Source organism: Gymnoscopelus braueri (assembly GCF_963280865.1).
Source record: "Gymnoscopelus braueri genome assembly, chromosome: 7".
NCBI lineage: Eukaryota > Metazoa > Chordata > Actinopteri > Myctophiformes > Myctophidae > Gymnoscopelus > Gymnoscopelus braueri.
The window spans coordinates 12,457,090-12,483,345 of NC_137608.1; the positions used below are offsets into that span (position 1 = coordinate 12,457,090).

Consider the following 26,256-nt stretch of genomic DNA (forward strand, 5'->3'; position numbering starts at 1 on the left):
GGTGGTCGGTGAGGGCCGACCACAAGGGACAGCCCAAATGTGCCGAGGGAGCATCGCCTACTTAGGGCACCATTATGCCCGGGTCCCATCCCCTTACTCTCCTCTCCTTTCCTCTATTTCTCTCTTATCTCTCCCTCTCGTTACCTCTCTCTCTCTCTCTCTCTCTCTCTCTCTCTCTCTCTCTCTCTCTCTCTCTCTCTCTCTCTCTCTCTCTCTCTCTTTCTCTTATATATATATCTCTCTCTTTCTCTCTCCTCCTCCCTTCCTCTAAATGGGACCATAATAATTGAAGACTCCCAACATCTTGAAATGAAAACCCTTTGGCCAGCCAGGTAATTCAAGGCTTATTACCAAAGGCTTTCTAAGCATTAAAGGGTTATTTTGTGTTCCGGCAGATGGGTGGATGAGAAGGATAACCATTGAGAACAAAGGGGCCATGTAATGGAGGATGGGGACTAAAATATAAGGCGATAGTCCCCTCACCATGGGGGGGGTGTCCGGTCAGTCAGTCTGTCTGTCTGTCTGTCTGTCTGTCTGTCTGTCTGTCTGTCTGTCTGTCTGTCTGTCTGTCTGTCTGTCTGTCTGTCTGTCTGTCTGTCTGTCTGTCTGTCTGTCTGTCAGTCCGTCTGCCGCATTCATCTCAGACCACTTCAGGACAGCCCTCATATTGCAGCCTGGAATGGGTTTGTCTCAACTAGGGTGGGCCGCACACACGCACGCACGCACACACACACACACACACACACACACACACACACACACACACACACACACACACACACACACACACACACACACACACACACACACACACACACACACACACACACACACACACACACACACACACACGCCCAGGCACGGAACTCACTCACCTACCTTCTTCTAGCCTGAGAGAGAGAGAGAGAGAGAGAGAGGGAGCAGTCCCCTCCAGTGCAGAACGTTAACCTGTTTATGGGTCAACGTGACCGGCCTGCTCCCAGTTCTCCAATGTCAGGGTCTTTTTTCCCAGTTTTCTTTTGCTTTTGCTTAAGAGCTGCTCCCTAATTGAAGGAGATTAAGATAGGCTGACAACGGAGACGGCGGCTCCCCCCACATTGAAACACTGTAATCCATTAGTTTTCATCAGATGGGACGGTGGCGTGGTGCGGCACGGGGGGGCTGGGGGTTGATGGGCGCAGGACCGGGGGGGGAGAGGGGACGGACGCCAAAGGCCTCTAATGAAGTGTCAGCCTGGTGCCACTGCAGTTCAAGACCAGCCTCCGGTTTCACACTGCTAAGGCTAAATGGCTCCCACCAAGCTGCCTGCCAATCTTGATCAGGAGCACATCAGTACTTTTAAATTTGATTCATGCCTACATCGTGCATGCTCGACAGCGGTGGGTGTGAGTGTAATTTTGGAGGCTATAGGGTTGGAGTTCGAATGCCTGTGCTGAAACGCAGCATGAGAATTAAGGCTCTATTTCCCCCTGCAGAATACAGTTCTGTAACCCTTGATTTTGTGTGTGTGCGTGTGTGTGTTTGTGTTACTATACTTGTGCGCACCAAATATCCCGTAAGTATAGTAGAATTTAAGAAACAGACGTTGTGAGGACCATTTTCCTCGTCCTCACAAGAAAATAATTGTAGTTTTATGGTTGAAAAGAGATTTTTTTGTAGATACGTTTACAATTAGAAAAAGATTCAGGTTAGGTTAGAATTAGACAGTTAGAGGTTAGGTTTAGGGCTTGGGTTATAGGGTTAGATTTGTCCTATTTTATACGTAGTATCTGTGTCGATGTCACACACCAAAACATATCTAAAACATATCTACAACCTTAGTTCTGCTATCTGCTTACTGTTCAGCTATTGTCAGCTATTTTGCATGGCGTCCTAAAATGTCGAGGTCCTCACAAGTATAGTGAATATAGAGTGTGTGTGCGCGCCTGTGAGCGTGAGCGAGTGAGTGAGTGTAGCTCTGCATGACACGTGTGTCAGGTTAGCATATCAGCTGTATCTGCTCTCCGGTGTCGTTGGCTGAGGGTGGGGTGGGGGGGGGGTGGGGGGCGGTCCGGGCCCCTGGCCCCGGGCCCAGGGGGCACTAAGTGGGACTCAGGGCCGGGGCAGCCAGGGATGGATGGATGGATGGAGGATCCATTTCCAGGTCTCTCTCTCTCTGTTCTGTTCAAGCTCCACTCGCTCCCCCGTTCCCCCTCGCAGGCAGAATGGAGCCCTTTGATGGAGCCACATATTTGGTTCGCGAGGCCAGGCGGCCGGTCGGTTTTGGCACCCACTGAAGCTGGGGGGCTTATTTGAAAGGGATCTTCCTGCCCCCACCCACCACCCCCACCTCCCCTTTAGCTGAGAGGAGGAGGGGAAGGGGAGCGGAGGGGAGCGGTAACAGACAGACAGACAGCTTCCCCCCAGCCAGCCAGCAGCCAGCCCACCCACCACACTAAATTAATTCTGACAAGGAACTTAAGATAACGTCAAAGCGCTGACTAATCGTGGGATTGGGTTTCTGTAAGTCAGGGAGCTGTGAAATGTGCCATCATATCTAATAAAAGACCTCCGCTTGCACCCCTCTCTCTCCCTCTCAGTGGCGAGGGGCGGGGGGGGGGGGGGGGGATGCATGGTGTCGACTGTCTAGTGAGACCAGTTTGAGAAACAATTAGATTTCATTTTAGTCGGTTGTGTAATGTATGTGTGCGTGCGTGCATGCGTGCGTGTGTGTGGTGTACGCTACAATTGGCGCACATGAAAATGTATGTATGTGCGTGCATTATGTTTGCGTGCATTTTGTGTTCCTGCATGTGCGCATGATGAAGACGCACATGTATGTACATGAGTGCGTGTGCATGTGAGTGTGTGTGCACGTGGGTGCGTGGCTGCGTGCGTACGCCTCGATCCTAGTCCATCCGGCTAGGATGATTGACATGTTTTTCAAGAGGCCTAAAGGAACCATTCCTCCACCGTTTCCTCTCTCTCTCTCTCTCTCTCTCTCTCTCTCTCTCTCTCTCTCTCTTGCTCTCCACTCTATTCTACTGCCTCTTTTGTGTCAACTTCCAGCTCGGCGCGTTTCGCCATTACCGGTTTGTCCATTGTCGTACCTCACTTTGAAAGTTGAATGGTTTTATTTTCTGCACCCCCCCCCCCCTTTCCTGTTCATCCCTCCCTTCGCTTCTCTTCTCTCTGGCTTCATTCTCTTTTATTTTTTCCGTCTCTATCTCTCTGGCGGACGGAGGGGCTGAGCCGACGGCGGGCATGTGGGGTGGAAGTCATCAGGGTTTGGTGGAAGCTTAATCCTGCCAAGTTGATTAGGGCTGCAGCTAGCTCTCACTGTGGCGGGGCTAAAGGTCGGAAACGTTGCCGAGAGAGCCGGATGGACTTCTTGACACGGAGCACATCCAAGCCGACTTTATACCTTACAGCGCGCTGCCCTTAAGGAGGGGTAATTGAAAAGAGAGAGGAAAGAAAGGAGAATTAGAGGATTGGGGATGGTTTGGAGGCCGTGGAGAGAGAGGGAGAGAGAGAGAGAGAGAGAGAGGGAGAGGGGGAGAGAGAGAGTACTTTATTTGTATCTACGGATTCACATGGATTAAAGTTCTCAGTCGCCACGACTTGATTTCAGTCATTTGGATTCCATAGAAGCCGGCATCATGTCTTCAATGGAAGCATGCCCAATGCACAGAGAATAGTGTGGTTATATGTTATTTTAAGATTAAAGAAGAGTATTTGAAGTGCTCAAACTAGCAATAGAAGAAAACATTTTTGATAACTGAACTTTCACTTTTTTTTTTTTTTAATCCCACGATTTTTTTTACCCAATTTTTTAACCCAGTGCCGATTTTCTAAACTGTAATCCTGGGTGCTACTCTCCCTCTGCCAGCCTGGGGAGAGCCCAGAACTGAGCTCATGCTTCCTTCAATGCATGAGGAGTGAGCAGGCCGCTGCTTATCACCTGACAGGGGGGGGTTTCCCCGGTAGGACGGAGCGTGTGGAAGGAACACGTTATGCCAACCAGTTCCTTTCCCCTCCATCAGGCGCCCCGGCTGACCAGGGGGAGGCAGTATAGAGACCAGGACTACTGCATGTTTTTTGTGAGGGTACCTACCCCAGGAGACACGGGGAGAACATGCAAAGTCCACACAGAAAGGCCCTTTCGCCAACCCCACCTAGGGTATGGGCACTGATGACACGCCCCCCAGCGCCCACAGTGTCCCCGGCGGGAATCGAACCCAGGACCTTCTAGCTCTGAGGCGACAGCACTACAGACTGCGCCACCGCGCCCCGACTTTTACTTTTATTTAAGTAAAAAGTGTGCGTACCTCTTCCATCACTGGTGAAAGCCGGTCCAGTTCTAATGGATGATGGAATGACCTCCCCTCCCATATCAAACTGGCCCCCACCATCGAGACTGTTAAATCTGGCCTAAGTCCCACGTTTATACCTTGGCTTTTGATCCCATTTGAGAGTTCTGTGGTCTTTGCTTTGTTTCACTGTCTGCTGACGCTGCTGCGTTTGTTGTGTATTTAGCTTTTTTAGATTTTCGGTGCAGCACTTTGGTATAACCTTGCTTTGTGAAATGCGCTATATAAATAAAGTGGATTGAATTGGATCGAGGAAGCGACTGAGTGAGACATCCAGGTGTATGGAGATGAAGAGAGGGGCAAAGTCAAAGCATCAATCTGTTCCCTCTCCCGTGGCTCCATTTGCAGGTCAAAACTCCGAACCGGGTCACAATCTGCTCCTGTTGGCTCCGTGTGAGTCTCTGTTCCCGGAGATACAGGCCACGTTTTTTCTCTCTCTCATGACGGGTTCAGAGGATGTAGAAACATCTGGTGGGGTATAGCAGTAAATGGGAGTACCAGCAAGGCACCACCGCTCCACCCTCCCCTCCACCCTTGTTAAACCGCACATGATGCAAAGAAAATAACTCTTGATTGATTTCAGTATAGTTACCCCTCAACATCAGTGGTTCTCAACCATTAATTTACTTAAAAAGTTGAAATATGGAAATACAAGATTCCTGCCGGAGAGCTACAATGCTTTCCCCCCCCCCTAATATTAGTTTTTTTCTACAAGAACACCACCTCTCTGAGCACATGTCTGGAGAAGAGAAACATTATGTTTAAAATAAGATAAACCTTTCCCTCCCTTTTCCGTGTCACTCGGCATAAACAACAAGACATGACTGGAAGTGGGAAGGGATTCCAAAATGGGCTCCGTTGTGGCGCTGTATGCTGGGTTCTGTCTCACACACACACAACATGCCCGTTGTGCACCGTAACCTGCCTTGCCGTGGCATGGAAACGCCGAAGCCGCGGGAGGGGAGGCATTACGTCTGTTTATTGAACGTCATAAACGGCGGATGTACTGTTTCTGGGCTCCACCCCAGGACTGGAAGAGTGACAGCAGGTTTTCAATGGGCTTCCATCTGTATACTCTCACTACTCACTCCACGCTGACATTTCTCGGAACTTCATGAAAAAAAATTAAACTCTTTAAAACATTTAATTAAAGGAAACTTGACAGTGTAGGTGAGTTTTGAAGGTTGGCTTTAAACATGGCAAGGGTGGGGCCAGCTTTAATGTGAGCTGGGAGAGAGTTCCAAAAGGGGAGGGGACTATAAATGAGAAAAACCCTGTCACCCCCAAGTTCGTCGTTTTGTCTTGGGGAGGTTGGCAACATCGTATATTAACTAAAACTGTTCTATGGGTGGGTGTGCGTCACAAAAAATGTAACATCCGGATTTGATTGGCCAACAAAATGTCAGAAAAGTAACATTCGGATTTGATTGGCCAAGCTTCACGTGACTTAGTGCTCTGATCGGCTCTATTAGATGTGAACATACTTTTTCCCCCCCCTAGAAAATAGCAGATCTACAAGCTCACAAAGCATTGTGAGCTTGCAGATGTGCTATTTTTGAAAAGTCTTGAAAATGTGTAAAACCTTTGAACATAATATGTTTCTTTTAAAGCAAACCTTTTTAACTCAACCCTGATAAGCACTTGTATTGTAGGAGTTGAGGCATTACATTTAGTTTGACTCGGTTCCACAGATAAATGCTGTGAAAATAGCAGATCTACAAGCTCATAGATCGGCTATTTATTTATTTATTTGTTTGCCTCTTTCTTATATTATTTGACAATTTGACCAATGTTTGACCAGTTTTTATTGTATAGTTTGTCGATTACTTTTAATGCAGTAATGGTCTTTTTCCCCTTTTCTTTCTTTTTTCTATTTTTTTATTTTAGGTCTGAAAAGTCCCTAAATTGTCACTTCACTCACTGTCATCTGGGGACCCCCAAAAGATCATGTGGGGACCCCCTAGGGTTCCCGATCCACATGCCCTAACTGCATTGTGTATTTGTTTATGTATTACGATTTATATGTCCTGATGGCTGCTTGGTGCAAAATAAATTTCCGCAAGGACAAAAAAAGTATGTATGTAAAGTATGTATCCATCTAATCGTGACAATACATTTTCATAATCGTGCCATCGTCCCTATCACAACAGTGACTTGTTCAGGTGAGCCTTGGGCTTTTGTGACAACATTATCATTGTAATGTACTGTACATGCTCTTTAATATGGCGTATGCTCGTTGTACTCAAACAAGCATAGATCCATTCATACATATATTTACAAACACAAGTGTGCATGCTGTTAATACATACTGTATTCATAGAAACACACCTTTAACATACATACTGTACTGTACTTATGATGCACACTATACAAGTACACAACACAACATACATCCCCCTCTCTCTCTCTCTCTCTCTCCCTCTCTCCAGCAAGGAGGGGGAGAACAGATACTGAGGCATCAACATTAATGAACACAGACATGGATGTATCAGTGTGTGTGTGTGTGTGTGTGTGTGTGTGTGTGTGTGTGTGTGTGTGTGTGTGTGTGTGTGTGTGTGTGTGTGTGTGTGTGTGTGTGTGTGTGTGTGTGTGTGTGTGTGTGTGTGTGTGTGTGTGTGTGTGTGTGTGTGTGTGTGTGTGAGAGATGTGAAGTGGTGTTACAGGCATCTGACACAAGCACTCCTTAAGTCTCACGTCTTACTTTACCCTTTGCCACGCACGAACGCCCGTGCACGCACTCTCTCACACACACACACACACACACACACACACACACACATACACATACACACACACACACACACACACACACACACACACGGTTTGACAGACTGCATCAGCTATTCTCTTTCTCCCTTTAATGTGACAGATTAGAAATGACATCTTCAGACCCGTCATGTTTAGTCATTTCCATGCAAATCAATGCATACGCTTTGCCTATGTAAGTGTGTATGTGTGTGTGTGCGTGTGTGTGCGTGTGTGTGTGTGTGTGTGTGTGTGTGTGTGTGTGTGTTTGTGTGTGTGTGTGGGTGGGTGGGTGGGTGTGCATGTGCATGCGTGCATGTATGTGTGTGTGTGTGTGTGTGTGTGTGTCTGCATAAATTGGTATGTGTACATTGCCGGTGCATTGCGCATAATTAATGTTGTCTACAGTGTACACAAATTAGTTGTGTACGTACAGGCGTGTGTGTGTGTGTGTGTGTGTGTGTGTGTGTGTGTGTGTGTGTGTGTGTGTGTGTGTGTGTCTCTGCTTGTGTGCAAGACAGAGCCAAAGTGCCATTCTCCCATCATGCATCACATGGGTGCGTAGTACCGCGGTGCCCATAAAGACCCTCCTGCCTGCTCCCAGGGCCATGAACGTATCCAGATGTCTTCCAATGGCAACACATTAAATAACCGTTCAATCTGACACACGTTGCTTTCTGAGGGGAGGGAGAAAACGCAGGGGATAAAATGTTATAGACTGCTACAACTACCCCCGTATCCTCAAGATTGAAACACGGCTGCTATGTGGCTCTCTCTCTCTCTCTCTCTCTCTCTCTCTCTCTTTCTTTTAGTAGGCAGATGAAGCGTCTCTCTTTATTCTCCCGGCAACCAACTTGCTGACTGACACAAAAAAAAAGAAAACAACCCTGCTTACATTATGTGCCTTGTCGAGTTGTGTGGGATGTGAGCCTGTGTTGTGTGCCATGTCTACGCACGATGATGGTGCGCGCGCGCGCGGCCGTGCGGGGACGCGGGAATTCGTGCAGGCGGCCGATAAAAAAGAAAAAAACACTGGTATACACCGGTAACATAACCAAAACGGATCACTTGTGGTTGTGACAGTTGCAGCTCGTATAACGAACGGCGCTTTGCCCAGAAGCGACCGACCTGCTGTGGTTGTAAAGAAAGAAACGCACAAACGGCTGAAGCTATAGGTTCAAGCATTAAACATGCACACTGCTGCTCACAGTCGCTGAAGGCGCTGTCTGTTAAATTAATGGGCAGCACTTTGGACAACACGAAGGGCTGTTCAAATACTGTTCCGTGTGTGTGACCTCTGACATACATACATACATGTGTAGATCTGCTATTTTTGGCTAATCCACAGACAGTGGATGCTGGGGTTTAAGTGGTTGAAATTAGCAACTCAGCATTCATTTTCAGCCAAAAATAGCAGATCTACAAGTGTTTGGCATACAAAGACCAAACTCTGGTCCAGCATATGAAGGAGAATTTTCACGATTAATGAAAATCTCTGTGATATGATTATTGTGAGCACTGTTTACAGCAGTAAACGACAACAGCGATTATCGTCCCGTCACGTATAGTTTGGGAATCACTGGTCTACTCGTCTTGCTACTGGGAGTCTACCTGTCTAACCACTCTGTCCTCTTCTACCTGTCTAACCACCCTGTCCTCCGCTGCAGCATTGAACAGAGTCTAAAGGACCTCCAGGCCTCCAGGATGGGGGATGGACCCGGGTCAACGGACCGCCCGCCCAGCCCCTCAGAGTGTCTGCAGTGGCTCAACCCGCGGTCCCCCGGCGCCGTCAGGCCCTCTACGGCGGGACACCAGGAAGTCATGGACTTCCTCAAAGCTCTGGTAAAAACATTCACATAATATGTACTGGCAGTCGGCAGCGATTCCCAAACCTTTTTTTCCCCCCTTGGAGAATCTGACAAAAGATGAGACCCTCCACACGCGCGCACACACACACACACACACACACACACACACACACACACACACACACACACACACACACACACACACACACACACACACACACACACACTGTATTATAATCGTTGCTGTCGGTCAGAAACTCAGGGTTACGGATGTAACCCCGGTTTCTTTAGAATTCGGAGTAACATACTCACTATGGGATATCAGCGCCCCCTGGCGTTGATGCAGAGCTACATACCATAAACTCCCGGGCCATTCATTGGCTGAGAAGGGTATGTCACGTGTCCGGTAGACCGGAAGAGGTATAAAACCTCTTTCATGACGTGGCTCATCCTCTTTAACACGCTCTCTGCATGCAGATGCACACAAACAGGGGTGTTAGGTGAGTATGTTACTCCGAATTCTAAAGAAACCGGGGTTACATCCGTAACCCTGAGTTTCTTGTCTAATTCTCCGTAACATACTCACTATGGGATACATAAACCCCCCTGGGGCTTATAGCCATACCGAATCTCAGGTCCGCACGGCCCCTAGCCATAAGGCCCCGTCCCCATGGACGTGACCTTCGGCCTCACGGGCGCCCCAGCCCTCCGGGCCGGGGTGCGGTATATAATTGAAAGAAAAGGACCCTGACAGACCAAGTCTGCCTATTCATCTAATGAACAGACACAAGTCTGACCCATAAGTGAAAACAAGGAAACAGGGCCTCCTCCCCTGGAAACCTACCAACGGTGGTTCCGAGGGGACTCAAGAGAAGGAAGGTAGAGAAGGGAAAAAAGGCGGGTCACACAAAAGACCTGCCTAACCTCCCCTACCCTAACTAGAGACAGCCGCTATGTCCAGTACAGCGTGCGCCACTGACGCCGCTGCCACATCCAGGCTGTAGAAGGCCGCAAAAGTCGATGGAGACGACCAGTTTGCGGCCGCGCACACCTCCTGGACCGACATTTCCCTGGAGAGGGCCCAGGCAGTAGCCACGCCTCTAGTAGAGTGAGCCTTCAGTCCTTCTGGAACTGGAGCGCCACTACTGACGTAGGCCAGCCTAATGGCATCCAAACTCCATCTAGAAAGCGTCGCCTTAGTCACTGCCTTCCTCCGACCATCTGGGCCGAAGGAGACAAAAAGTTGCGACGACGACCGGCCGACCGCCGTCCTCTGGCAGTAGAGCTTCAACGCCCTCACTGGGCAGAGACAGTGCAGCCGCCTATCCTTTGCAGAAGCGAAAGGAGGCGGATGAAAAACTATCAGCTCAACCGGTGTCTGGGTCACCATTCCGTTCTTGGGAACAAACGCCATGTTGGGCTTAACCAAACCCTGCTGTCGTCTCCCAAGAACCCCATGCACTCCGAACTTACTGAGAGCGCATGTATGTCGCTGACCCGTGCAGCTGTAGTGAAAACAACCACAAGAACCGTTTCGAGACTAACGATCTCCAGATCCATAGAGTGAAAAGGCTCGAACGGTGGGAGGCAAAGCGCCCCCAGCACCACCGCCAGGTCCCAGGCCGGGAACAGAGGCCTAGAGACCGGCCTGGCCCGCCTGGCACCGTTCATAAACTACGCACCAGCGGATGTCGGCCAACCGTCATGTCATCGAAACCCACGTGACAAGCGGAAATGGCCGCCTGGTACACCTTAACCGTCGAGAAAACCAGACCTTGGTTCAATTTGTCCTGCAAGAACATGAGGATGCTGCGTACCGAGGCCCGGAAGGCCTCAACCGGCGGTGACTGACTCAGACACCATGACACGAACAGGTTCCACCTGTCGTCGTACGCAGACCTCGTGGAAAGGGCCCTCGCCCCCTGGATGGTAGCTACCACCTCAGGGGGCAGGCCATAAGAAGTCAAGGTCTCCCCCTCACGGGCCAAGCCCACCGGTCTAGGTCCTGAGGTTGCTTGTGGAAAATCCCGACCCCTGCCTGCCGTAGCAGATCTCTGATCGGGGGGAGGGCCCAGGGCTCGTTGTAGAGGAGAGGATTACTCCTAACCTCCACACGCCCCACGCCAGTGCCACCAGTGGCACTGACAGTCCGTGGAGTCTGACCCTCTCCAAGTTGAGAGGACCAACTCCAGTGACGGGAATGCATAAAGCAGTTCAGTCGGCCAACCTGGCCCAGATCTGGCTTGTTATCTCCAGAGGAGAGGCCAATCTGCGTACCAAAAAATGCCCCTGGACAACAGAGTCGCTCCGCTGGTCAGGAGGCCCGGTACCTGTGAGGCTCTGGTTGACGTAAGGCGCGCGTCGCACCACAGCGTCAGATCGCCAGCTAGCCTGTCCAACACTGGAGAGGCCAGGCCTCCCTGCTTTTTGGCATAGCACACGGTCGTGGTGTTGTCGGTTCTGACCAGGACATGACAACCTCGAAACCCGAGCCTTGCAAAGTCTGACCGTCAGAAGAAGACCGTCATCAGCTCCAGGTAGTTGATGTGGGCCGTCTGTAGACTGGGACCCCACACCCCCCTGGCCGAGCGGCTCCCGTGGACGGCACCCCTCCTGTGAGGCTGGCGTCCGTGGTAATGACCTTCCGCGAGACCACAGCCCCCATTCTGACCCCTTGGACAGAAGGGCTGCATCTGACCACGATCTAAGCGTGTCCACGCACCGTGGGGATACCCGGACCTTCCGATAACCTCAGGTGGACGGGGCTCCAAGAGCCCACATCCACCTCCGGGGAAAAAAGGTCACATGTGGGGCTTGTCCAAACGAAACAGGTGTAAGGCCGAAGTCATGAGACCCGTCGCCTGCACGCATAGCCTGTATGTGACTTGTCGCCTCACGCGAGAAGACCATAGGCCGAAAAGCTGTCTATCCCGCCCGGGACAGACGCGCCGTGAGCGGGTCTAGCCCAGCGAGATCCCCTATGAAGGTGGTCCGCTGAGACGGGACCAAGACGCTCGACGGACGGTGACGGTGAAAAACCCCGCGATGTCAAGTGGGGAAACGGTCACGTCGATGTGCCGCGCCATCTCCTGACCGTGGTGGATAGAAAGGAACGTGGAAACAAGCATTGAAAACAATGCTGGTCCACCCATCTCCTTAACGCACCGTCCGCAAAGAGGGTCACACACCAGTACAACCACAGTGTGTTGTTGTTGATCAGGGGAGCTGACCAGTACAACCACAGTGTGTCACTGATGTACTGAAAAACCCCTACACACACAGTGTACCACTGAAGTACCGGGATAGTAAACAGTTCCGGACTGCAAACTCTCCAACAAGCTGCCTCAGCAAGCGAGTTAGTAGGGGCTTCGATGTCACCCAGTGCGGACAACGCACACGTTTCCAACTGGACCGGTGATGTTGCCACGTGATCCAGCGGGCCCGCACGTGCGGGGCCGTCAGAGACCGTGGAAGGGTAGCGGTGGTAGGTGGCCACCGTGGTGTTGCTTTAGCGGGGCTGGCTATGCGCTGCACCAAAAAACAACACTGCAATGTGTTGTTGTTAGTGAGGCCAGTTAGCCACCAATTGAAGCAACAGTAGCCTGACTGGAGGTTATGCAAACCTGGCAGCTAACAAGCTAGTCAAGGCTAAATCACCATGAGCCAAGAAACGTTGAAATCCGTTTCCAAGGGAACCGTTTTTTTTTGTGTGTGCGTTGCCATGGGGACCAAAGACGCTACTACTGGTGCTAGCAGCGCTAACCCTGTGTGCGTTGCCATGGGGACCAGTGACGCTGCCACTGCCGCCAGCGGTGGTAACCCTGAGGTGACCGCTCGAGGCAGTAGAGGCACTACCGGTCCGTCCCGAGGACCCGGCGGGGTCACGGGGACCTTGCCTGACGTCAGCATCCGGTTTGTCCGCCAGCGCAGCCTGTCTGTTTCCATGGAAACCAACGGCGCTGTCACTCTGACAAACGGGGCCGTCCGAAGTAAGCCTACCTTGGCCGTCGCCCTCTCGTCTGAGCCCAAAGGCTCCGGACGGAGCGTCGACAAAGTCGTCCTCCCCGTAGGGAGTGCTTTGTCGCTCGTTAGTGGCGAACGAGGCCTGTAGTCCGTGAGGCGGTACGGCAAAGGGGGCATCTGTCCCTCCAAAATGGCGGAGACAGAGGTCCGCTCTTTGACCCAAGTATTTATTGAGACCCTTCAGATTCAGAATGGGTCGTACCCCCCCCCCCCTTCTTTTCCACCAGAAAATATTACGAATAGAAAACCAGTTGGTTCCGATTCATAGATAGTTCTCTGACTATGTTACTCTGAATTCTAAGGAAACCGGGGTTACCACGTAACCTCGAGTTTCTTGACAAATTCTTCGTAACATACTCACTATGGAGAGAGAGTGAACCCCCTCTCTCAGAGACATGGTTGCCTTATCCTCTGCATGAGAGGAACAACACCGTGTCCGACATAGGAGATTTCATGCATAAGAGCACGTGGAAAACACACCAATACAACCACAATGTGTTGTTGCGGATCAGGGGAGCTGACCAATACAAAAACAGTGTGTCACTGCTGTACTGAAAAACCCCGTACACACACAGTGTAACGCTGATGTACTGGGATAGTAAACAGAAGTATCGGAAGTCATTCTTTAATAGCGCCCTCGCTCAAGAGGAAGGAGACTTCCCCCCTCAGAGTGACGGCTGCTAGACCCTTTGCATGGGAAAACAATACTTTTCTGTCATGGGGGGTTTTTGTGGAGAATTTTAGCCTGAAACCCTTTAGTATTGTGAGCAATACCTAAGGATTCGACTTGCAAACCTTCCATTGCTCCACACACCGAGCGAGTGGACTGGATGACGTCATCGGCCGCTCGGAGAGTGGGAGCGTTGCCATGGGGACCGTTGCCATGGGGACCAGTGACGCTGCCACTGCCGCCGGCGGTGCTAACCCTCGGGCCAACGGAGGACTCGGAGGAGTCACGAGACTGGCCACGGGGAAAAACCCCGGCGTCAGAATTAAGCCCATAGATATATACAGTGAAAACTAGATCACACCACTGGATATATATATCAATGATTAATCCTACCTTGGCCGTCGCCAGAGTGTAGAAGAGAGAGTAACGTCACGCTTTGATCTCGCCGCAAAGCGGGCCTCTATGGGCTATAGTTCCAAACATTGGAACTATCTCATTGACGTAGACAGAGCACTTCCGCATCCCATTCCTTTCACAATGGGATCGACGCCACTGTCATTACTCTCTTCCTAACTTACTCTGGCCGCCGCCATCTTGTCTGAGCCCAAAGGCTCTGTAAGAGGTGCTTTGCCGCCCTCCAACGGCGAACGTGAGGCGGTACGGCCAAGGGGTCATGTCTGACCGAAGTACTTCCGGTTCACAGTGGTGCCTGGGTACTTCCTGTGGGACGGAAGCCTGTGAGGCGACAAAACCTTCCTCCCCGTAGGGGATGCTTTGTCGCTCGTTAAAGGCGAACGTGGCCTGCAAATCGTGAGGCGGTGCGGGAAAGGGGGCATCTGTCCCTCCAAAAAGGCGGAGACAGAGGTCCGCTCTTTCTGACTCAAGGACTTCCGGTCCACAGTGGCGTTTCGCTGCAACCCGTGAGACGGAAGCCTGTGAGGCGAAAGAAAAAACCGACGTGACCCCATTCCACTGGCGCATTTGCGCCCTCTGGCGGACAGGGGTGATGTCGGTTTTATATTACCTTCATAAGATCCAAAAAACATGCACAGATGTTATCCAACAATGTCTAGAACATCGGGACTCGGGTGTTCCAGACATTGTGGCTTATGAGTTGAGAACGTTGATACATTACATGCACAGATATTATCCCATCAATGTCTGGGATACCGGAGTTCGGGCATCACAGACATTGTGGACTTATACACAGAGAGCATTGGAGCAGAGAAGCCCGCTTGCAGGGGACTCCATTGCTCCGCTGCTCTTAAGCCACGTGAAAGAAAGAGATTGTTTGTAACATGTAACACATTTATTTCTTTGACAGAAAAAAATTGTACATTTAAACACACATTCGTTTTCACTAAACAAGACCTTCTGGCAGTCAAGGAGCCGTCCATCTTGTCCATCGAGGCATGTAAAGCTACTGTTCTCTTCCCCAGCAAGAAACGGCCGGGGGGAGGGGGGGCTGAACCGGTCTGTGCACCGGTGAGAGTCTGCTAATGTGCTAATGTGCTTTGTGTACTTGGAACATGTGCAATGAAACAAGAACAGGCACAGAAACCGTAAACAGCATGAAACGTTTTAACATATTCTTATGACAAAAACAACATGTGTCCCAATGGCGCCCGATGAGCCTGTCCAAGGTCTTCAGAAGCCCCCGAGGTTTGCTCGATACACAGAGTGAGAAGGCTAACAAGCTGGTGTCATCCTAGCGAGGCAAGCTAGGCTAGGACAACGCTGTTAATAACCTGTTGCATGGGCGTCAAGCCAACAAAAACACTGCCTGACTAAGGCGACGTTAACCTAGCGAAGCAGCTAACGTAGCTAGTCTGGGCTAACTCACTCACGAGCTTCTGCCTCGTTCTCCCCTCGTCTATGCTGCCGTCGCCGGAGCCCCTTCGTTGTCTGCTGGCGACGCACCGCTGGCCCGGTACGCTTGCTGTGGCAGCGGAGTAGACGGCTGGGAAGAGGGGGAGGAAGTGCCGCTAGGTAGTTGCACCTGGGTGGTTCCCCCAGACACGGTGCTAGCGGCTGCTGCAGTGCTGCGTAGCACGGCTTGTGTAGCAGCCTGGAGGTGCTGCGAGCGGGGGCTAACGCCGCTCGCAGCCGGGACTGCCGGAGGGCCCATTGTGGACTGTGAGCGCACGTGGTGGGCCCCACCACCCACGTTCCCTGGGCCGGTGTCCATGCGGGGTGTTGCTGGATCCGCGACGACCGGGGACGAGACGTCGCTGCCTCCCGCAGCCAGGGCGCTGCCCTGGCTAAGCGGCTATCGAGGTGCAGCGTGGAGAACAGAGCGCAGTCCTCGCAGCGTCCCGGTGCATCTTGGAAATGCCTCGGCCCTGTAGAGACCGAGGCACGAGATGCAGAAACCATGAGGGTCATCCCCGGCGATCATCAAGCGGCAGAGCAGCAATACGCAGGGACGTGGAACCTCCATCTCGAGCTAACATGTTAGCTCTCAGCCGCAAGGCTAAGAGCGCGGAAAACTCAAAGGAGGAAAACTTGCTTTAGCAGTAAAAGAAAGAAAGAGAAGATAGCCGCGGGAGCGGAAATAATAAAACTTTTTTTTTTTTTTTAATAGGAGGAAAACCCGTTGGTTAGTACAAGTACCACCGAGTGGGCTAAAGCTGGTTTCTGTCCTGATCAAAGTTACGTTTGTTATTATTAAGGTATGTCTTGAGCTGTTGCATCTGCCATGCAGAGAAGCGAAAGAGGATGAGCCACGTCACGAAAGAGGTTTTATACCTCTTCCGGTCTACCGGACACGTGACATACCCTTCTCAGCCAATGAATGGCCCGGGAGTTTATGGTATGTAGCTCTGCATCAACGCCAGGGGGCGCTGATATCCCATAGTGAGTATGTTACGGAGAATTAGACAAGAAACCTCCTATCTCTAACCGTTTTTTTTTTGGTAAATTAACGCCTTACTTGATCATACTACAGCGTCACACAAAAGCATCAAAAGTAGCAGATCTGCAAGCTCGAAACGTGCCGCAAAGCGACACGTTTTAAGCTTGAAGATCTGTTACTTTAGTTTTTCGGAATTTGAATCTTGAAAAGTAACAGTTTTGGACATATAGAGTTTCCACCGGACAAAGACGATATACTTGTACGAGGAATAGCGAAAAGCCTATCAACAGAAAACTACACACCAAAAAAATGGTGCTTCAGCGGTTCTTTGGGATTCTTGCGGTGCTATATAGCACCACAGTGGTGCCTCAGCGGTTCTTCAGTGGTTCGTTGGGATAGTTGAGGTGCTATATAGCACCTCAGCACAATCACTGAAGTCCTATACATCTTCAGTGGTTCTTTGGGATGGTTGAGGTGCACTTTTCAAATCCACTGTCCATTTCGTGAACCACAGTGTGGTTCTCAATCCTTTTGCCCTGCATATCAATATGTGTGTGTGTGTATATATATATATATATATATATATATATATATATATATATATATATATACACACACACACACACATACATGAGCCATTTTAGTTCATCATCAATAAGTAGTTATTACTCTGGTAATAGCCTCAGGAAACTGAAGAAAAACTACAAATGGCTGCCAAGTCAAAGTTCACCATTCAGGGTGTCATGTTACAAAACGACAGATCTGCAAGCTAACAACGTGTCCGTGGCGTCGCATTGCAACACGCTGCGAGCTTGTAGATCTGTCCTATTTGAGAAGCGACGCTGAGAGCAGAAGAGACGCTGGACCACAGCGCGAGCTTTGAAGTTCGTCGCGAGCGGAAGGTACAATCCTCCTGAGAATAAAACAATATAACTGCGTCATCGTTGATTCATCAAGAAGATAGAAGAAACCTGCTAAAGAAGAGTTTTTTTTAGGTGAGTGTTAATGGCAAAGAATGTGGCTTTTGAGTTACTGGGGAAACTTTATTTTGGTAATTTGCTATTTTGTACTGTTTTTGTCGTGTATTCTGGTGGCTTTGAAGATGCTGATAAAGGCTGTTATGGATATTAAGTATTTTAACAATATGAGCCGACCATATGGCAAAAACACAGACTTTAACTAGACGTATCTTGATAGGTGCAGTTGCCCAAATGATAGTATTAGAACCATTTTGTGGCTGTCAACAGAGTTAAACAACTGTCAACCTGGCATCCCTATTTTGGACATGTTATTTTAAGTGAAAATAGGGCAAATACCCTATTTACAAGCTCACAACGGTCGCATAGTAACATGTGAGCTTGCAGATAATATATTTTGCTATAGTACTATGGTGGTTCTCAAAGTGGGGTCTGGGGGCTTAAAGGGCTGTCAGTGGGCCCCCAGCAAAATGAGTTTAAATACCATTAAAATTAGTTTGACCACCAAAACCCTATTTTATAGTATTTATTTACATTATTTATGTATAACTGAGTAGGTATTGGTATGAAAGTGTTAATGCATCACATTGAAGATTATTTAGGCTAGTGTTTATTTTATCCAGTGTCTAGATTTTAAGTAAGGAAACCCCCTATATTCATAGCCCACTTACCTACAAATGCTCACATATTAGGTTTAGTTCTACTTTCATTGGTTTCTAATAAGAATAAATAAGTTATATTAGTGGATTTCATACATTGTGATTGCCTCCTAAAAACAGAGTTCAGCCTTTTTGAGATGCTGATGGAGATTACCAGAATAGTAATTTCTTTAGCTACTGTTAATGTTAATATTGTGCATCACTAATTTGAGTAGTAGTATGAAGTTGAATTTGCCTTTCAAATACATGTGAGACAAGATGGTTAATGCTATTCCCTCTTCCCCAGGGCCAAGCTCAGACCAGCACTTCTGGCATGTCAACAGCAATGCAGTATGACCACATCGTGCTCACAATGGATGGCCAGGTGATCACAGATGAGAGTGAGGACATCGCCATGGCACTAGGACTCCTATTGTGTGTATATTTTGTGTTCAGAATCCAGTACCCTAAAGGACTGAACAAGACACTGACCTTTTTGGAGTTGTGTTGTTCTGAAATTGAAAGATGCAGGCAAACTTCCTGTCACAGTAAAAAAGAATATACAACTCCATCTGTGAGTAGCTTGTAGGAGTCAGTATTCTCTCTAGATGTTGTCCTGACATTTCAGCACTGATGTTCAAGTTAGCGACATTGAGCCTTAGTTTGAGGACAGTTTGCCCAAACAAAATAAAACATGGCTGAGTTCATCTATGCTCATTCCTTTCTATTCTTCTTATTGTTCTTTTCGAGCTGCTTCGCTTCCCGCGTTCGCGCGTCTTACTTGTTAATGATATAGAGGATATTTGTATCGTAGTTTTATTAATACATTATTTATTTTCTGAAATAAATAAAACTTTTGAAAAGGTTATGTATTGTGTTTTTCAGTATGCATCTAGTACAGGATTCCGAATCTTTTAAAGGTTTCATGACGTTCAGTTTTACCACACATTAAAAGTCTTTGTCATGGTCCTTCAAACGTGTATAGAAAGTTTTAACAAAAAATTCCACTGATCCATGGCAGGTGTTTTTCTCTCACATTTCTAAAGCCTTTTCAACTGCAATGAAAAAAATAAATCTTTGCCTGCGGGTGTCGCTGGTGAGGGATTTTGCCTGTCAATCATCGCCTCTGCTCCGCCCCCCCCCCCCCCAAAGGAAAGGATAGGGGAGGGGAGGGGCGAGGAGGAGAGTGGGCGGGATTAATCGGCTGTGACCTCACTGCCGAAGGGCCAAGCTCAGATTACTTTTCAGTCTAATTATTCAGAAAACCCCAGACCACAGAAAATCCACTGAATGTTCAAAGTTCAGATTTTTTGGGTGTAATTGAGGTCATAAAACCCCCCAAAAAACATAAAAAATAAAGAAAGTGAAAATGAATGTCATAGGACCTTTAAGCCCTATTTAGTAAGACATTATCAATATGTTTGAGTAAAAGTGTGATTTAGAAGCATATTAAGTAATCTATGGTGGTATTTGGCATGATTTAATTGCCATACTATACTGTAAACAATATAGTGCTATTTGGCACCTATACTGTAAACAATATAGTGCTATTTGGCACCTCTAGTGGTGCTATATAGCACATGTGTGGTTATATTTAGCATCATTTGTCAATAGGTACTATATAGCATTATTTGTATACTGGTGCTATACAGCCCCTATCGTTAAATGTGCTATATAGCACCCTTTGACAAAGGTACTATATATCACCTTTAAAGACTGGTGCTTTATAGCACCATTTGACAAAGGTGCTCAATAGTACCTTTAGAGATTGGTGCTATATAGCACCAAAAACGGTTCCCCTATGATTACGAGCCAAAGAACCGATTTGGTGCTATATAGCAACGTTTAATTTTAGCGTGTACAGATCTATAAGGGTCCATTTGGTTACCAACTCTCCATCATTTAGCTGGGGACCACCTGGAACCCCCTCAAGGACCACTGGGTTAGAACAATAGCATCATAATGCAGATGTGTACTGTACGTGTCCGTTGACCTCCCCTCTCCTCCACCCAGGTTCAGTACCTCCGGTCTGCAGAGGAGGGCAGAGAGGAGGTGACCCTGCAGCTCCTGATGGATCTGTCCTCCCAGTGCGGCATCTCTTTCCCCTGCACCACCTCCTCCTCCTCCTCCTCTTCCTCAGTTCCCATGGTCCACGCTGTCAGAGACGAGTGCTCCCTGGAGGTAAATGCATTTTCTTTCATTTCATTTTTGCATGCAATGCAAATCTGAAATGTTTAATTTCATTGAGTATGGAAAACTAACCTGACCTGATATTACACATACTGTACCTCCTCAATATAAATCAACATGATCGAAACCTCCCCTAGAAATATTTACTGTTGATTATAGTTTTATTAGACTTATGATCATATCAATCTGATCACAGAAATGGTATCACTTTATTTTGTTATATATATATACATTTTTTTTGGGGTATCTTTTTGCCTTTAATCAATAGAACGGGAGGAGAAGGGACCCGATGGCCTAGTGGTTAACTATCCGGGAACCCATCTGTGTAACTTTAGATTTCTTTGGCTATTCAAAAATAGCAGATATACAAGCTCATAGCGCGGCACCGACTGCTCCGCTATGAGCTTTTAGATCTGCAATAAAAAAAAAACTCTAATCTTTTCCCTGGAACAAAATATTTTGAGATGGGGGTCCGCGGACAAATACATATATATTTGGGGGTCTTTAACATGAAAAAAGTTTGAGAACCAATGATATTATAGCAACATAAGTTTAAAAAAAAAACTGTTAGGATTTAAAAGACATTTGTAGAATCCCCAGAAGCAAAGATTTGAGTTAAAAATATTTAATAGCAGATCTACAAGCTCGTAGCACAGCATTTGGTGGTGTGCGATGAGCTTGTACATCTATATATTGTTGTAGTTTAGTTAGATAGGAGAGAATGCAGAGATGAGAAGGAGAGCTTAGACAGGAGGGGTACAACACATGTTTCATGTGGGAATGGAATCAAAGATGGCCCTTGGCGTTCCACAGCTTTGTCTGTTGTTGTATGGCTGTACGTATGTCTGCTGTAGTGTACCGTCTATATTTATCTTGTGTAATCCATCAGTGTGAGCTGTGCATTTACACACGTCAGCAGTTTTGTGTCTATTGTTAGAAGATGCTATTTTGATGGGTTGTTACAGCATCACATGCCAAAGTCAATTCCTTGTGTCTGCAAATCACGCTTCTCAATCAAACGTGTGTGAGTCTGATGCCTGTCAGAACAAACACTAAATAGCAATGATTACTATCACAATATAGAGCTTTAACCTTTTAACAAAAAAACTTTAAAGGGACTACACCATGAATTTGAACTTTTTCTTATTTTTGTTTTTGGTCTCCCCTACCTCTCTTCTATCCCCAAAAATACCACAGTTTGAACACTCAGGCTTTCACAGCAAATCTGGGGTTTTCTGTAAATTGGTCTCAAAACAGGCCAAACTGATTATTATTATTATTTTACTTTTTCCACACAGAACCAGGAGATAACATGCATACAAACTGGCTCAATAGCGCCCCGTGCCAAACAGGACAATGTGGTATTGCAGGTGAAAGTGCTTTATAAGCCAGAGAGAAGTTAGTTGGAATGAGTATATCTTAAAATTAAATTAAATATTATTATAATTTTTTTAATTCATGGTGTAGATCCTTTAATTGTAACTCCCTGGGATCTATACTTGGTCAGCTCCTTTTTTCTCTCTACAATAATGGGTCTTCAACGTTTTTCATGCCAAGGACCCTCTAGCTGAGAGAGAGAGAGATGAAGCAGGGCCCCCCACAATACATTGTATAAAATTGTGTTGCAGATTAAACTTTTTCATAGATTCATAGATAGCTTCATAGACTTGTTTGACAGTACTATCATGTTGGATTCATGTTAATGTGTATTTTCAGACATTTAACCAGCTAAACCGTCAACACGTTGTAAACTTGACCTTTCACTCTGTACTTAGTTTACTCTTTTTTCCCTCTACACCAAACCTCTTCGCCTGGCGCTGCGTAGATCTGCTATTTTTGCCTAAAGTTCTCATCAGAATAGGGATGCTAGGGTTCAAGTGGTTAATGTAAAAAATAAAAAAATAATCCTATCACACAAAGATTTGGCAGCCCCCCTGTAGTATCTCTGAGGACCCCCTGGGGGTCCCGGACCCCCTGTTGAAGACCTCTGCATAAAACAAATATCTTTGTCAAAAACCATTATGTAAGCGCACATGTGAGCTTGTAGATCTTGTATTTATTGACGTGTGTTGGATTATTTCTCTCCTTCATTATCTGTATAGTTTCAGGAGGTGTGGGACGACGTGCGTCTCCTGCTACGGCGCCGCCTACTGGACCGGCTGTCCTCCTGCAGCCCAGAGCAGCGTGGTCCAGAGTCCAGACCGACGGTGGCGTCCGCCGCTCTGTCCGTCTCTGAGCGCGTCCGCTGTCTCCAGGAGCTCTGCTTCCTCTATCCCCAGGCTGAGGTCCTCGCACGCTATCAGGTACAACCTGAGAAAAAAACCCTGTCAATGAATCACTGGGACATGTTGTTCTTATTCTTGAAAAAAGGTCAGGATCGTGACCATAGGGCTGTGAATCATCAGCTATCTCACGATTCTATTCCGATTCTTGGGGTCACGATTCGATTATAAATTGATTTTTTCGATTCAAAACTATTTTAAAAAATCGAGTCTCATTTTAAAAATTATTTCCCGATTCCCGATCAATTAGATCAAAATTATTTTAATTCAAACAGTCACATTGTTTTCATCTTGACTTTAACAACCAATAGTGAAGCCAGTGGCGTAACGTAGGGGTAGCAAGTGATGCGGTGTGGGGGGGCCACCAGCAGGGGGGGCCCCGCCTGCGCTGATAAAAATATTTTTACAGCAAAAAAAAAAAGAAAAAAGATTTATATTGGTCAAATAGAACCGAATTAGACCCGAATTAGACCGAATTAGACCCGAATCAGACCCGAAATTTTTCGCGCATGTGCGTTTTGCGCGCACGTGCGTTTTGCGCGCACGTGCGTTTTGCGCACACGTGCAGGTTGTGCACGCTGCGCGCGCATGCATGTACGTGAGACTCCAGCGGGGAGGCCCCGCGATTCTGCGTTATGCCACTGAGTGAAGCCTAGTTATTTTCAACAGCTCAAACAAAAAAATTATATAATACCAGAGAGGGTTGCTCTCACATAATTGCCTTGATGCAAGTAACATTAACGAGTGTCAACGAGTGTCAGCTGGACAGTGACACACACACACCTCAGCTGTGCTGAACTTTCATTTTCCCCCTAAAGCCCTTGAATATGATTGAAGACATGAAAATGTTTACTGATATGTTTACTGATAATGGTAATCTTACATTTCCTATCACAAACACCATAGAGTAAGAACTTGTGTAACTTTTACCAGCAAAAAAAGAAAATAAACTTAAAGTACCAAAAGTAAAAGTACTAAAATGTTCACAAATGTTCACAAGCTCACAATGCGTCGCGATGCGACACGTTGTGAGCTTGTAGATCGCCTATTTTCAAATAGCCTAGGTATAAAATAGGGTTAATGTATGTTTTATAATAATGTATATCTGTAAAGTAATAGTAACCAAAGTTTTCAAATAATTGTAGTGGAGTAAAAAGTACAATGTTTGCGTCTGAGATGTAGTGGAGTAGAAGTAAATGTACTGAAAATTGGAGACGCTCCAGTAAAGTAAAAATTACTCAAAAGTGTACTAAAATACAGTACTTGAGTAAATGTACTTAGTTACTTTACACCACTGCCTGTTAACCATCTGCTCCTTGTCCTCTCCACCCAGGCTGTAAGGAGCCAGTGGGCTGTGGACCTCCTGCGTTCCGCACTGACCTCCACCCCCACCCAGGGCGGCGGTGGTGAGACCGGCTTCGACAGGCTGGCGGCTGGCTTCCGCTCGGCGGCGCCGGCCCTGGCGGCGGCCATCGGAGACGAGTTCCGCGTGCTGGCGGGGGCGGGGCTGGCGGTGGAGCCGCACGCCACGCTGGCGTTCCTCAACGCCACCCACCTAAACGCCGTGGCCCGAGAGCTGGCCTCCGCCATGGAGAGAGAGCGCGAGACCGCCCTGAAGGACAGCACCGTGCTCAGCGGCAGGACCAGGAAGTGTTCCGCCCGCTCCACGGCCACCGTAGGTCAGTTAACACGCCGTTGTCTGTCTGTCCCGTCGGTTTAGGTTTTTAGCAGTGGTGGAAAAAGTACTCAGATATAGTAAAAGTATCAATGCTGAAATGTAGAAGTACTCTGTTACAAGTAAAAGTCTGGAATTAAAAATGTACTTGAGTAAAAGTACAAAAGTATTGGTATGAAAATGTACTTAAAGTACCAAAAGTAAAAGTACTAAAATGTTTGAAAATAGTACATCTACAAGCTCACAACATTGTGAACTTGTAGATCGGCTATGTTCAAATAGCCTAGGTATAAAATAGGGCTAAAGTAGTTAATGTATGTTTTAAAATGTAATACTTTATATCTGCAAAGTAACTAGTAACTAAAGTGCTCTAATAATTGTAGTGGAGTAAAAGTACACTATTTGCCTCTGAGATGTAGTGGAGTAGAAGTAAAAGTATAGACAATTGGAAATACGCTGGTAAAGTAAAAGTACCTCAGAATTGTACTTAAGTACAGTACTTGAGTAAAGTTACTTTACACCACTGGTGTTTAGTCACTTTCTTTTCCTGTTTGTTCTTGTCTTACAATAGTAGATCAGATAGATTCTCCACTTCAGTGGTTCTCAAACTTTTTCAAGTCAAGGACCCCCACACGTATTTGGCCGCCGAACCCCATCTGAAAAGGTTTTGTGCCAGAGACCCCCAGAAGAGAGCATAATGCGTTTTTTTTTTTCTAAATTCCTTTTAAATAGCAGATGTACAAGCTTGCAGCGCGGCATGAAACTATAAAAATTGTGCATTGTCTGTCAGAAATAGTTATACATCCTTATAGGAAAGGTTAGCTTACACTTTTGAAACAGTTGACACCAGTATTTCAATGTTTTGCATTCACATGGTATAGCCCCCCCCCACCCTCTCTCTCTCTCTCTCTCTCTCTCTCTCTCTCTCTCTCTCTCTCTCTCTCTCTCTCTCTCTCTCTCTCTCTCTCTCTCTCTAACCCCCTCCTCCCCCGCCATAGAGGGCCCAAGGATTTGATCTCTCTCCCTCACGGGGTCTTTGCGTTGGGGTTTTGTCCTCTCTCTCTCTCCTCATCCATATAGCGTGCGGCGGTGTGAAGAGTGCCAGTGCCAAGGTTTCTTTTCCCCCCAGTGTTGCCGTTTTATGCTACAATTGTTCTCTTCCCACATCTCAATTCTTCCTTATACCTAGCAGCAGCATTTCTCTTTTTTTACCAACACATTGGGAGAAGAATACAGTAGCTCGTCGAGGAGGTCAAGGCCTCTGTAAATAAACACTGTTTCTTTCCAATCTATCTATTTACCACATCATGCTTCGTGTGTCACCGCTGTAAGACCCGGCAACGCCACGTCCAAGGTCGTAGTCAATGTTTATCCCCCCCCTCCTTAACGTATTCCATTCCTCTGCGTGCCGTCGACAGTATATACGCGTTGTCTGGCGTCCAAGGTTTTGTGTCGGTTTTTATCCTAGCCGCTGAACATATTCTGCCTCTCCCTGCTGCTGCTACTATGTAAAATGGTAAATGGTGTATTTATACAGCGCTTTTATCCAAAGCGCTTTACATAGATTGTGCATTACATTCACCCATTCACACATTCATACACTGATGGCGGAGGAAACCATGCAAGGCACCAGCCTGCTCATCGGGAGCAATTAGGGGTTCAGTGTCTTGCTCAAGGAGGACACTTCGACACTAAGGGCTCGTACACACTGCAGGAGATTTGGTCCGAGATTGCTGTCGCCGACATTTTTTGGCGCTCGCCGACAAAACCTCCCGATCTGACGCAGATCGGCCTTTGATCTGCGAGATAATGCTCGCTCTGTGTGAAAGGTTCCGCGAGACGATGTGGCCGCGATTATCCGCTCTGCGACGGCTTTCCGACCGTTTTCAGATAACTACCATGTTAGATATTCAGCTCTGTCCCAGACAGGAGATCGGACAGTATCATACATTATGAAAGGGTCTGCGAGGAGATCCACGCTACAGCCAATGAGAGCACATTACAGCCACCGTGGCCCAGGGGAGCGTCGCTGGATCTGACCACAA

The 26,256-nt window shown here is 47.6% G+C and overlaps 1 protein-coding gene across 1 annotated transcript in view; it reads left to right on the forward strand.

Moving 5' to 3' along the window:
* The window catches only part of kiaa0825 (KIAA0825 ortholog), a gene marked incomplete at its 5' end in the record, with an annotated part of 179,113 nt that overhangs the window by 4,176 nt on the left and 148,681 nt on the right, over positions 1 to 26,256 (forward strand). The window contains 4 exons of the mRNA XM_080433477.1: positions 8,762 to 8,936; positions 20,078 to 20,245; positions 22,357 to 22,557; positions 23,870 to 24,215. Of these exons, the coding sequence (XP_080289603.1) occupies positions 8,762 to 8,936; positions 20,078 to 20,245; positions 22,357 to 22,557; positions 23,870 to 24,215 (890 nt within the window). The remainder of the gene's footprint in view (positions 1 to 8,761; positions 8,937 to 20,077; positions 20,246 to 22,356; positions 22,558 to 23,869; positions 24,216 to 26,256) is intronic.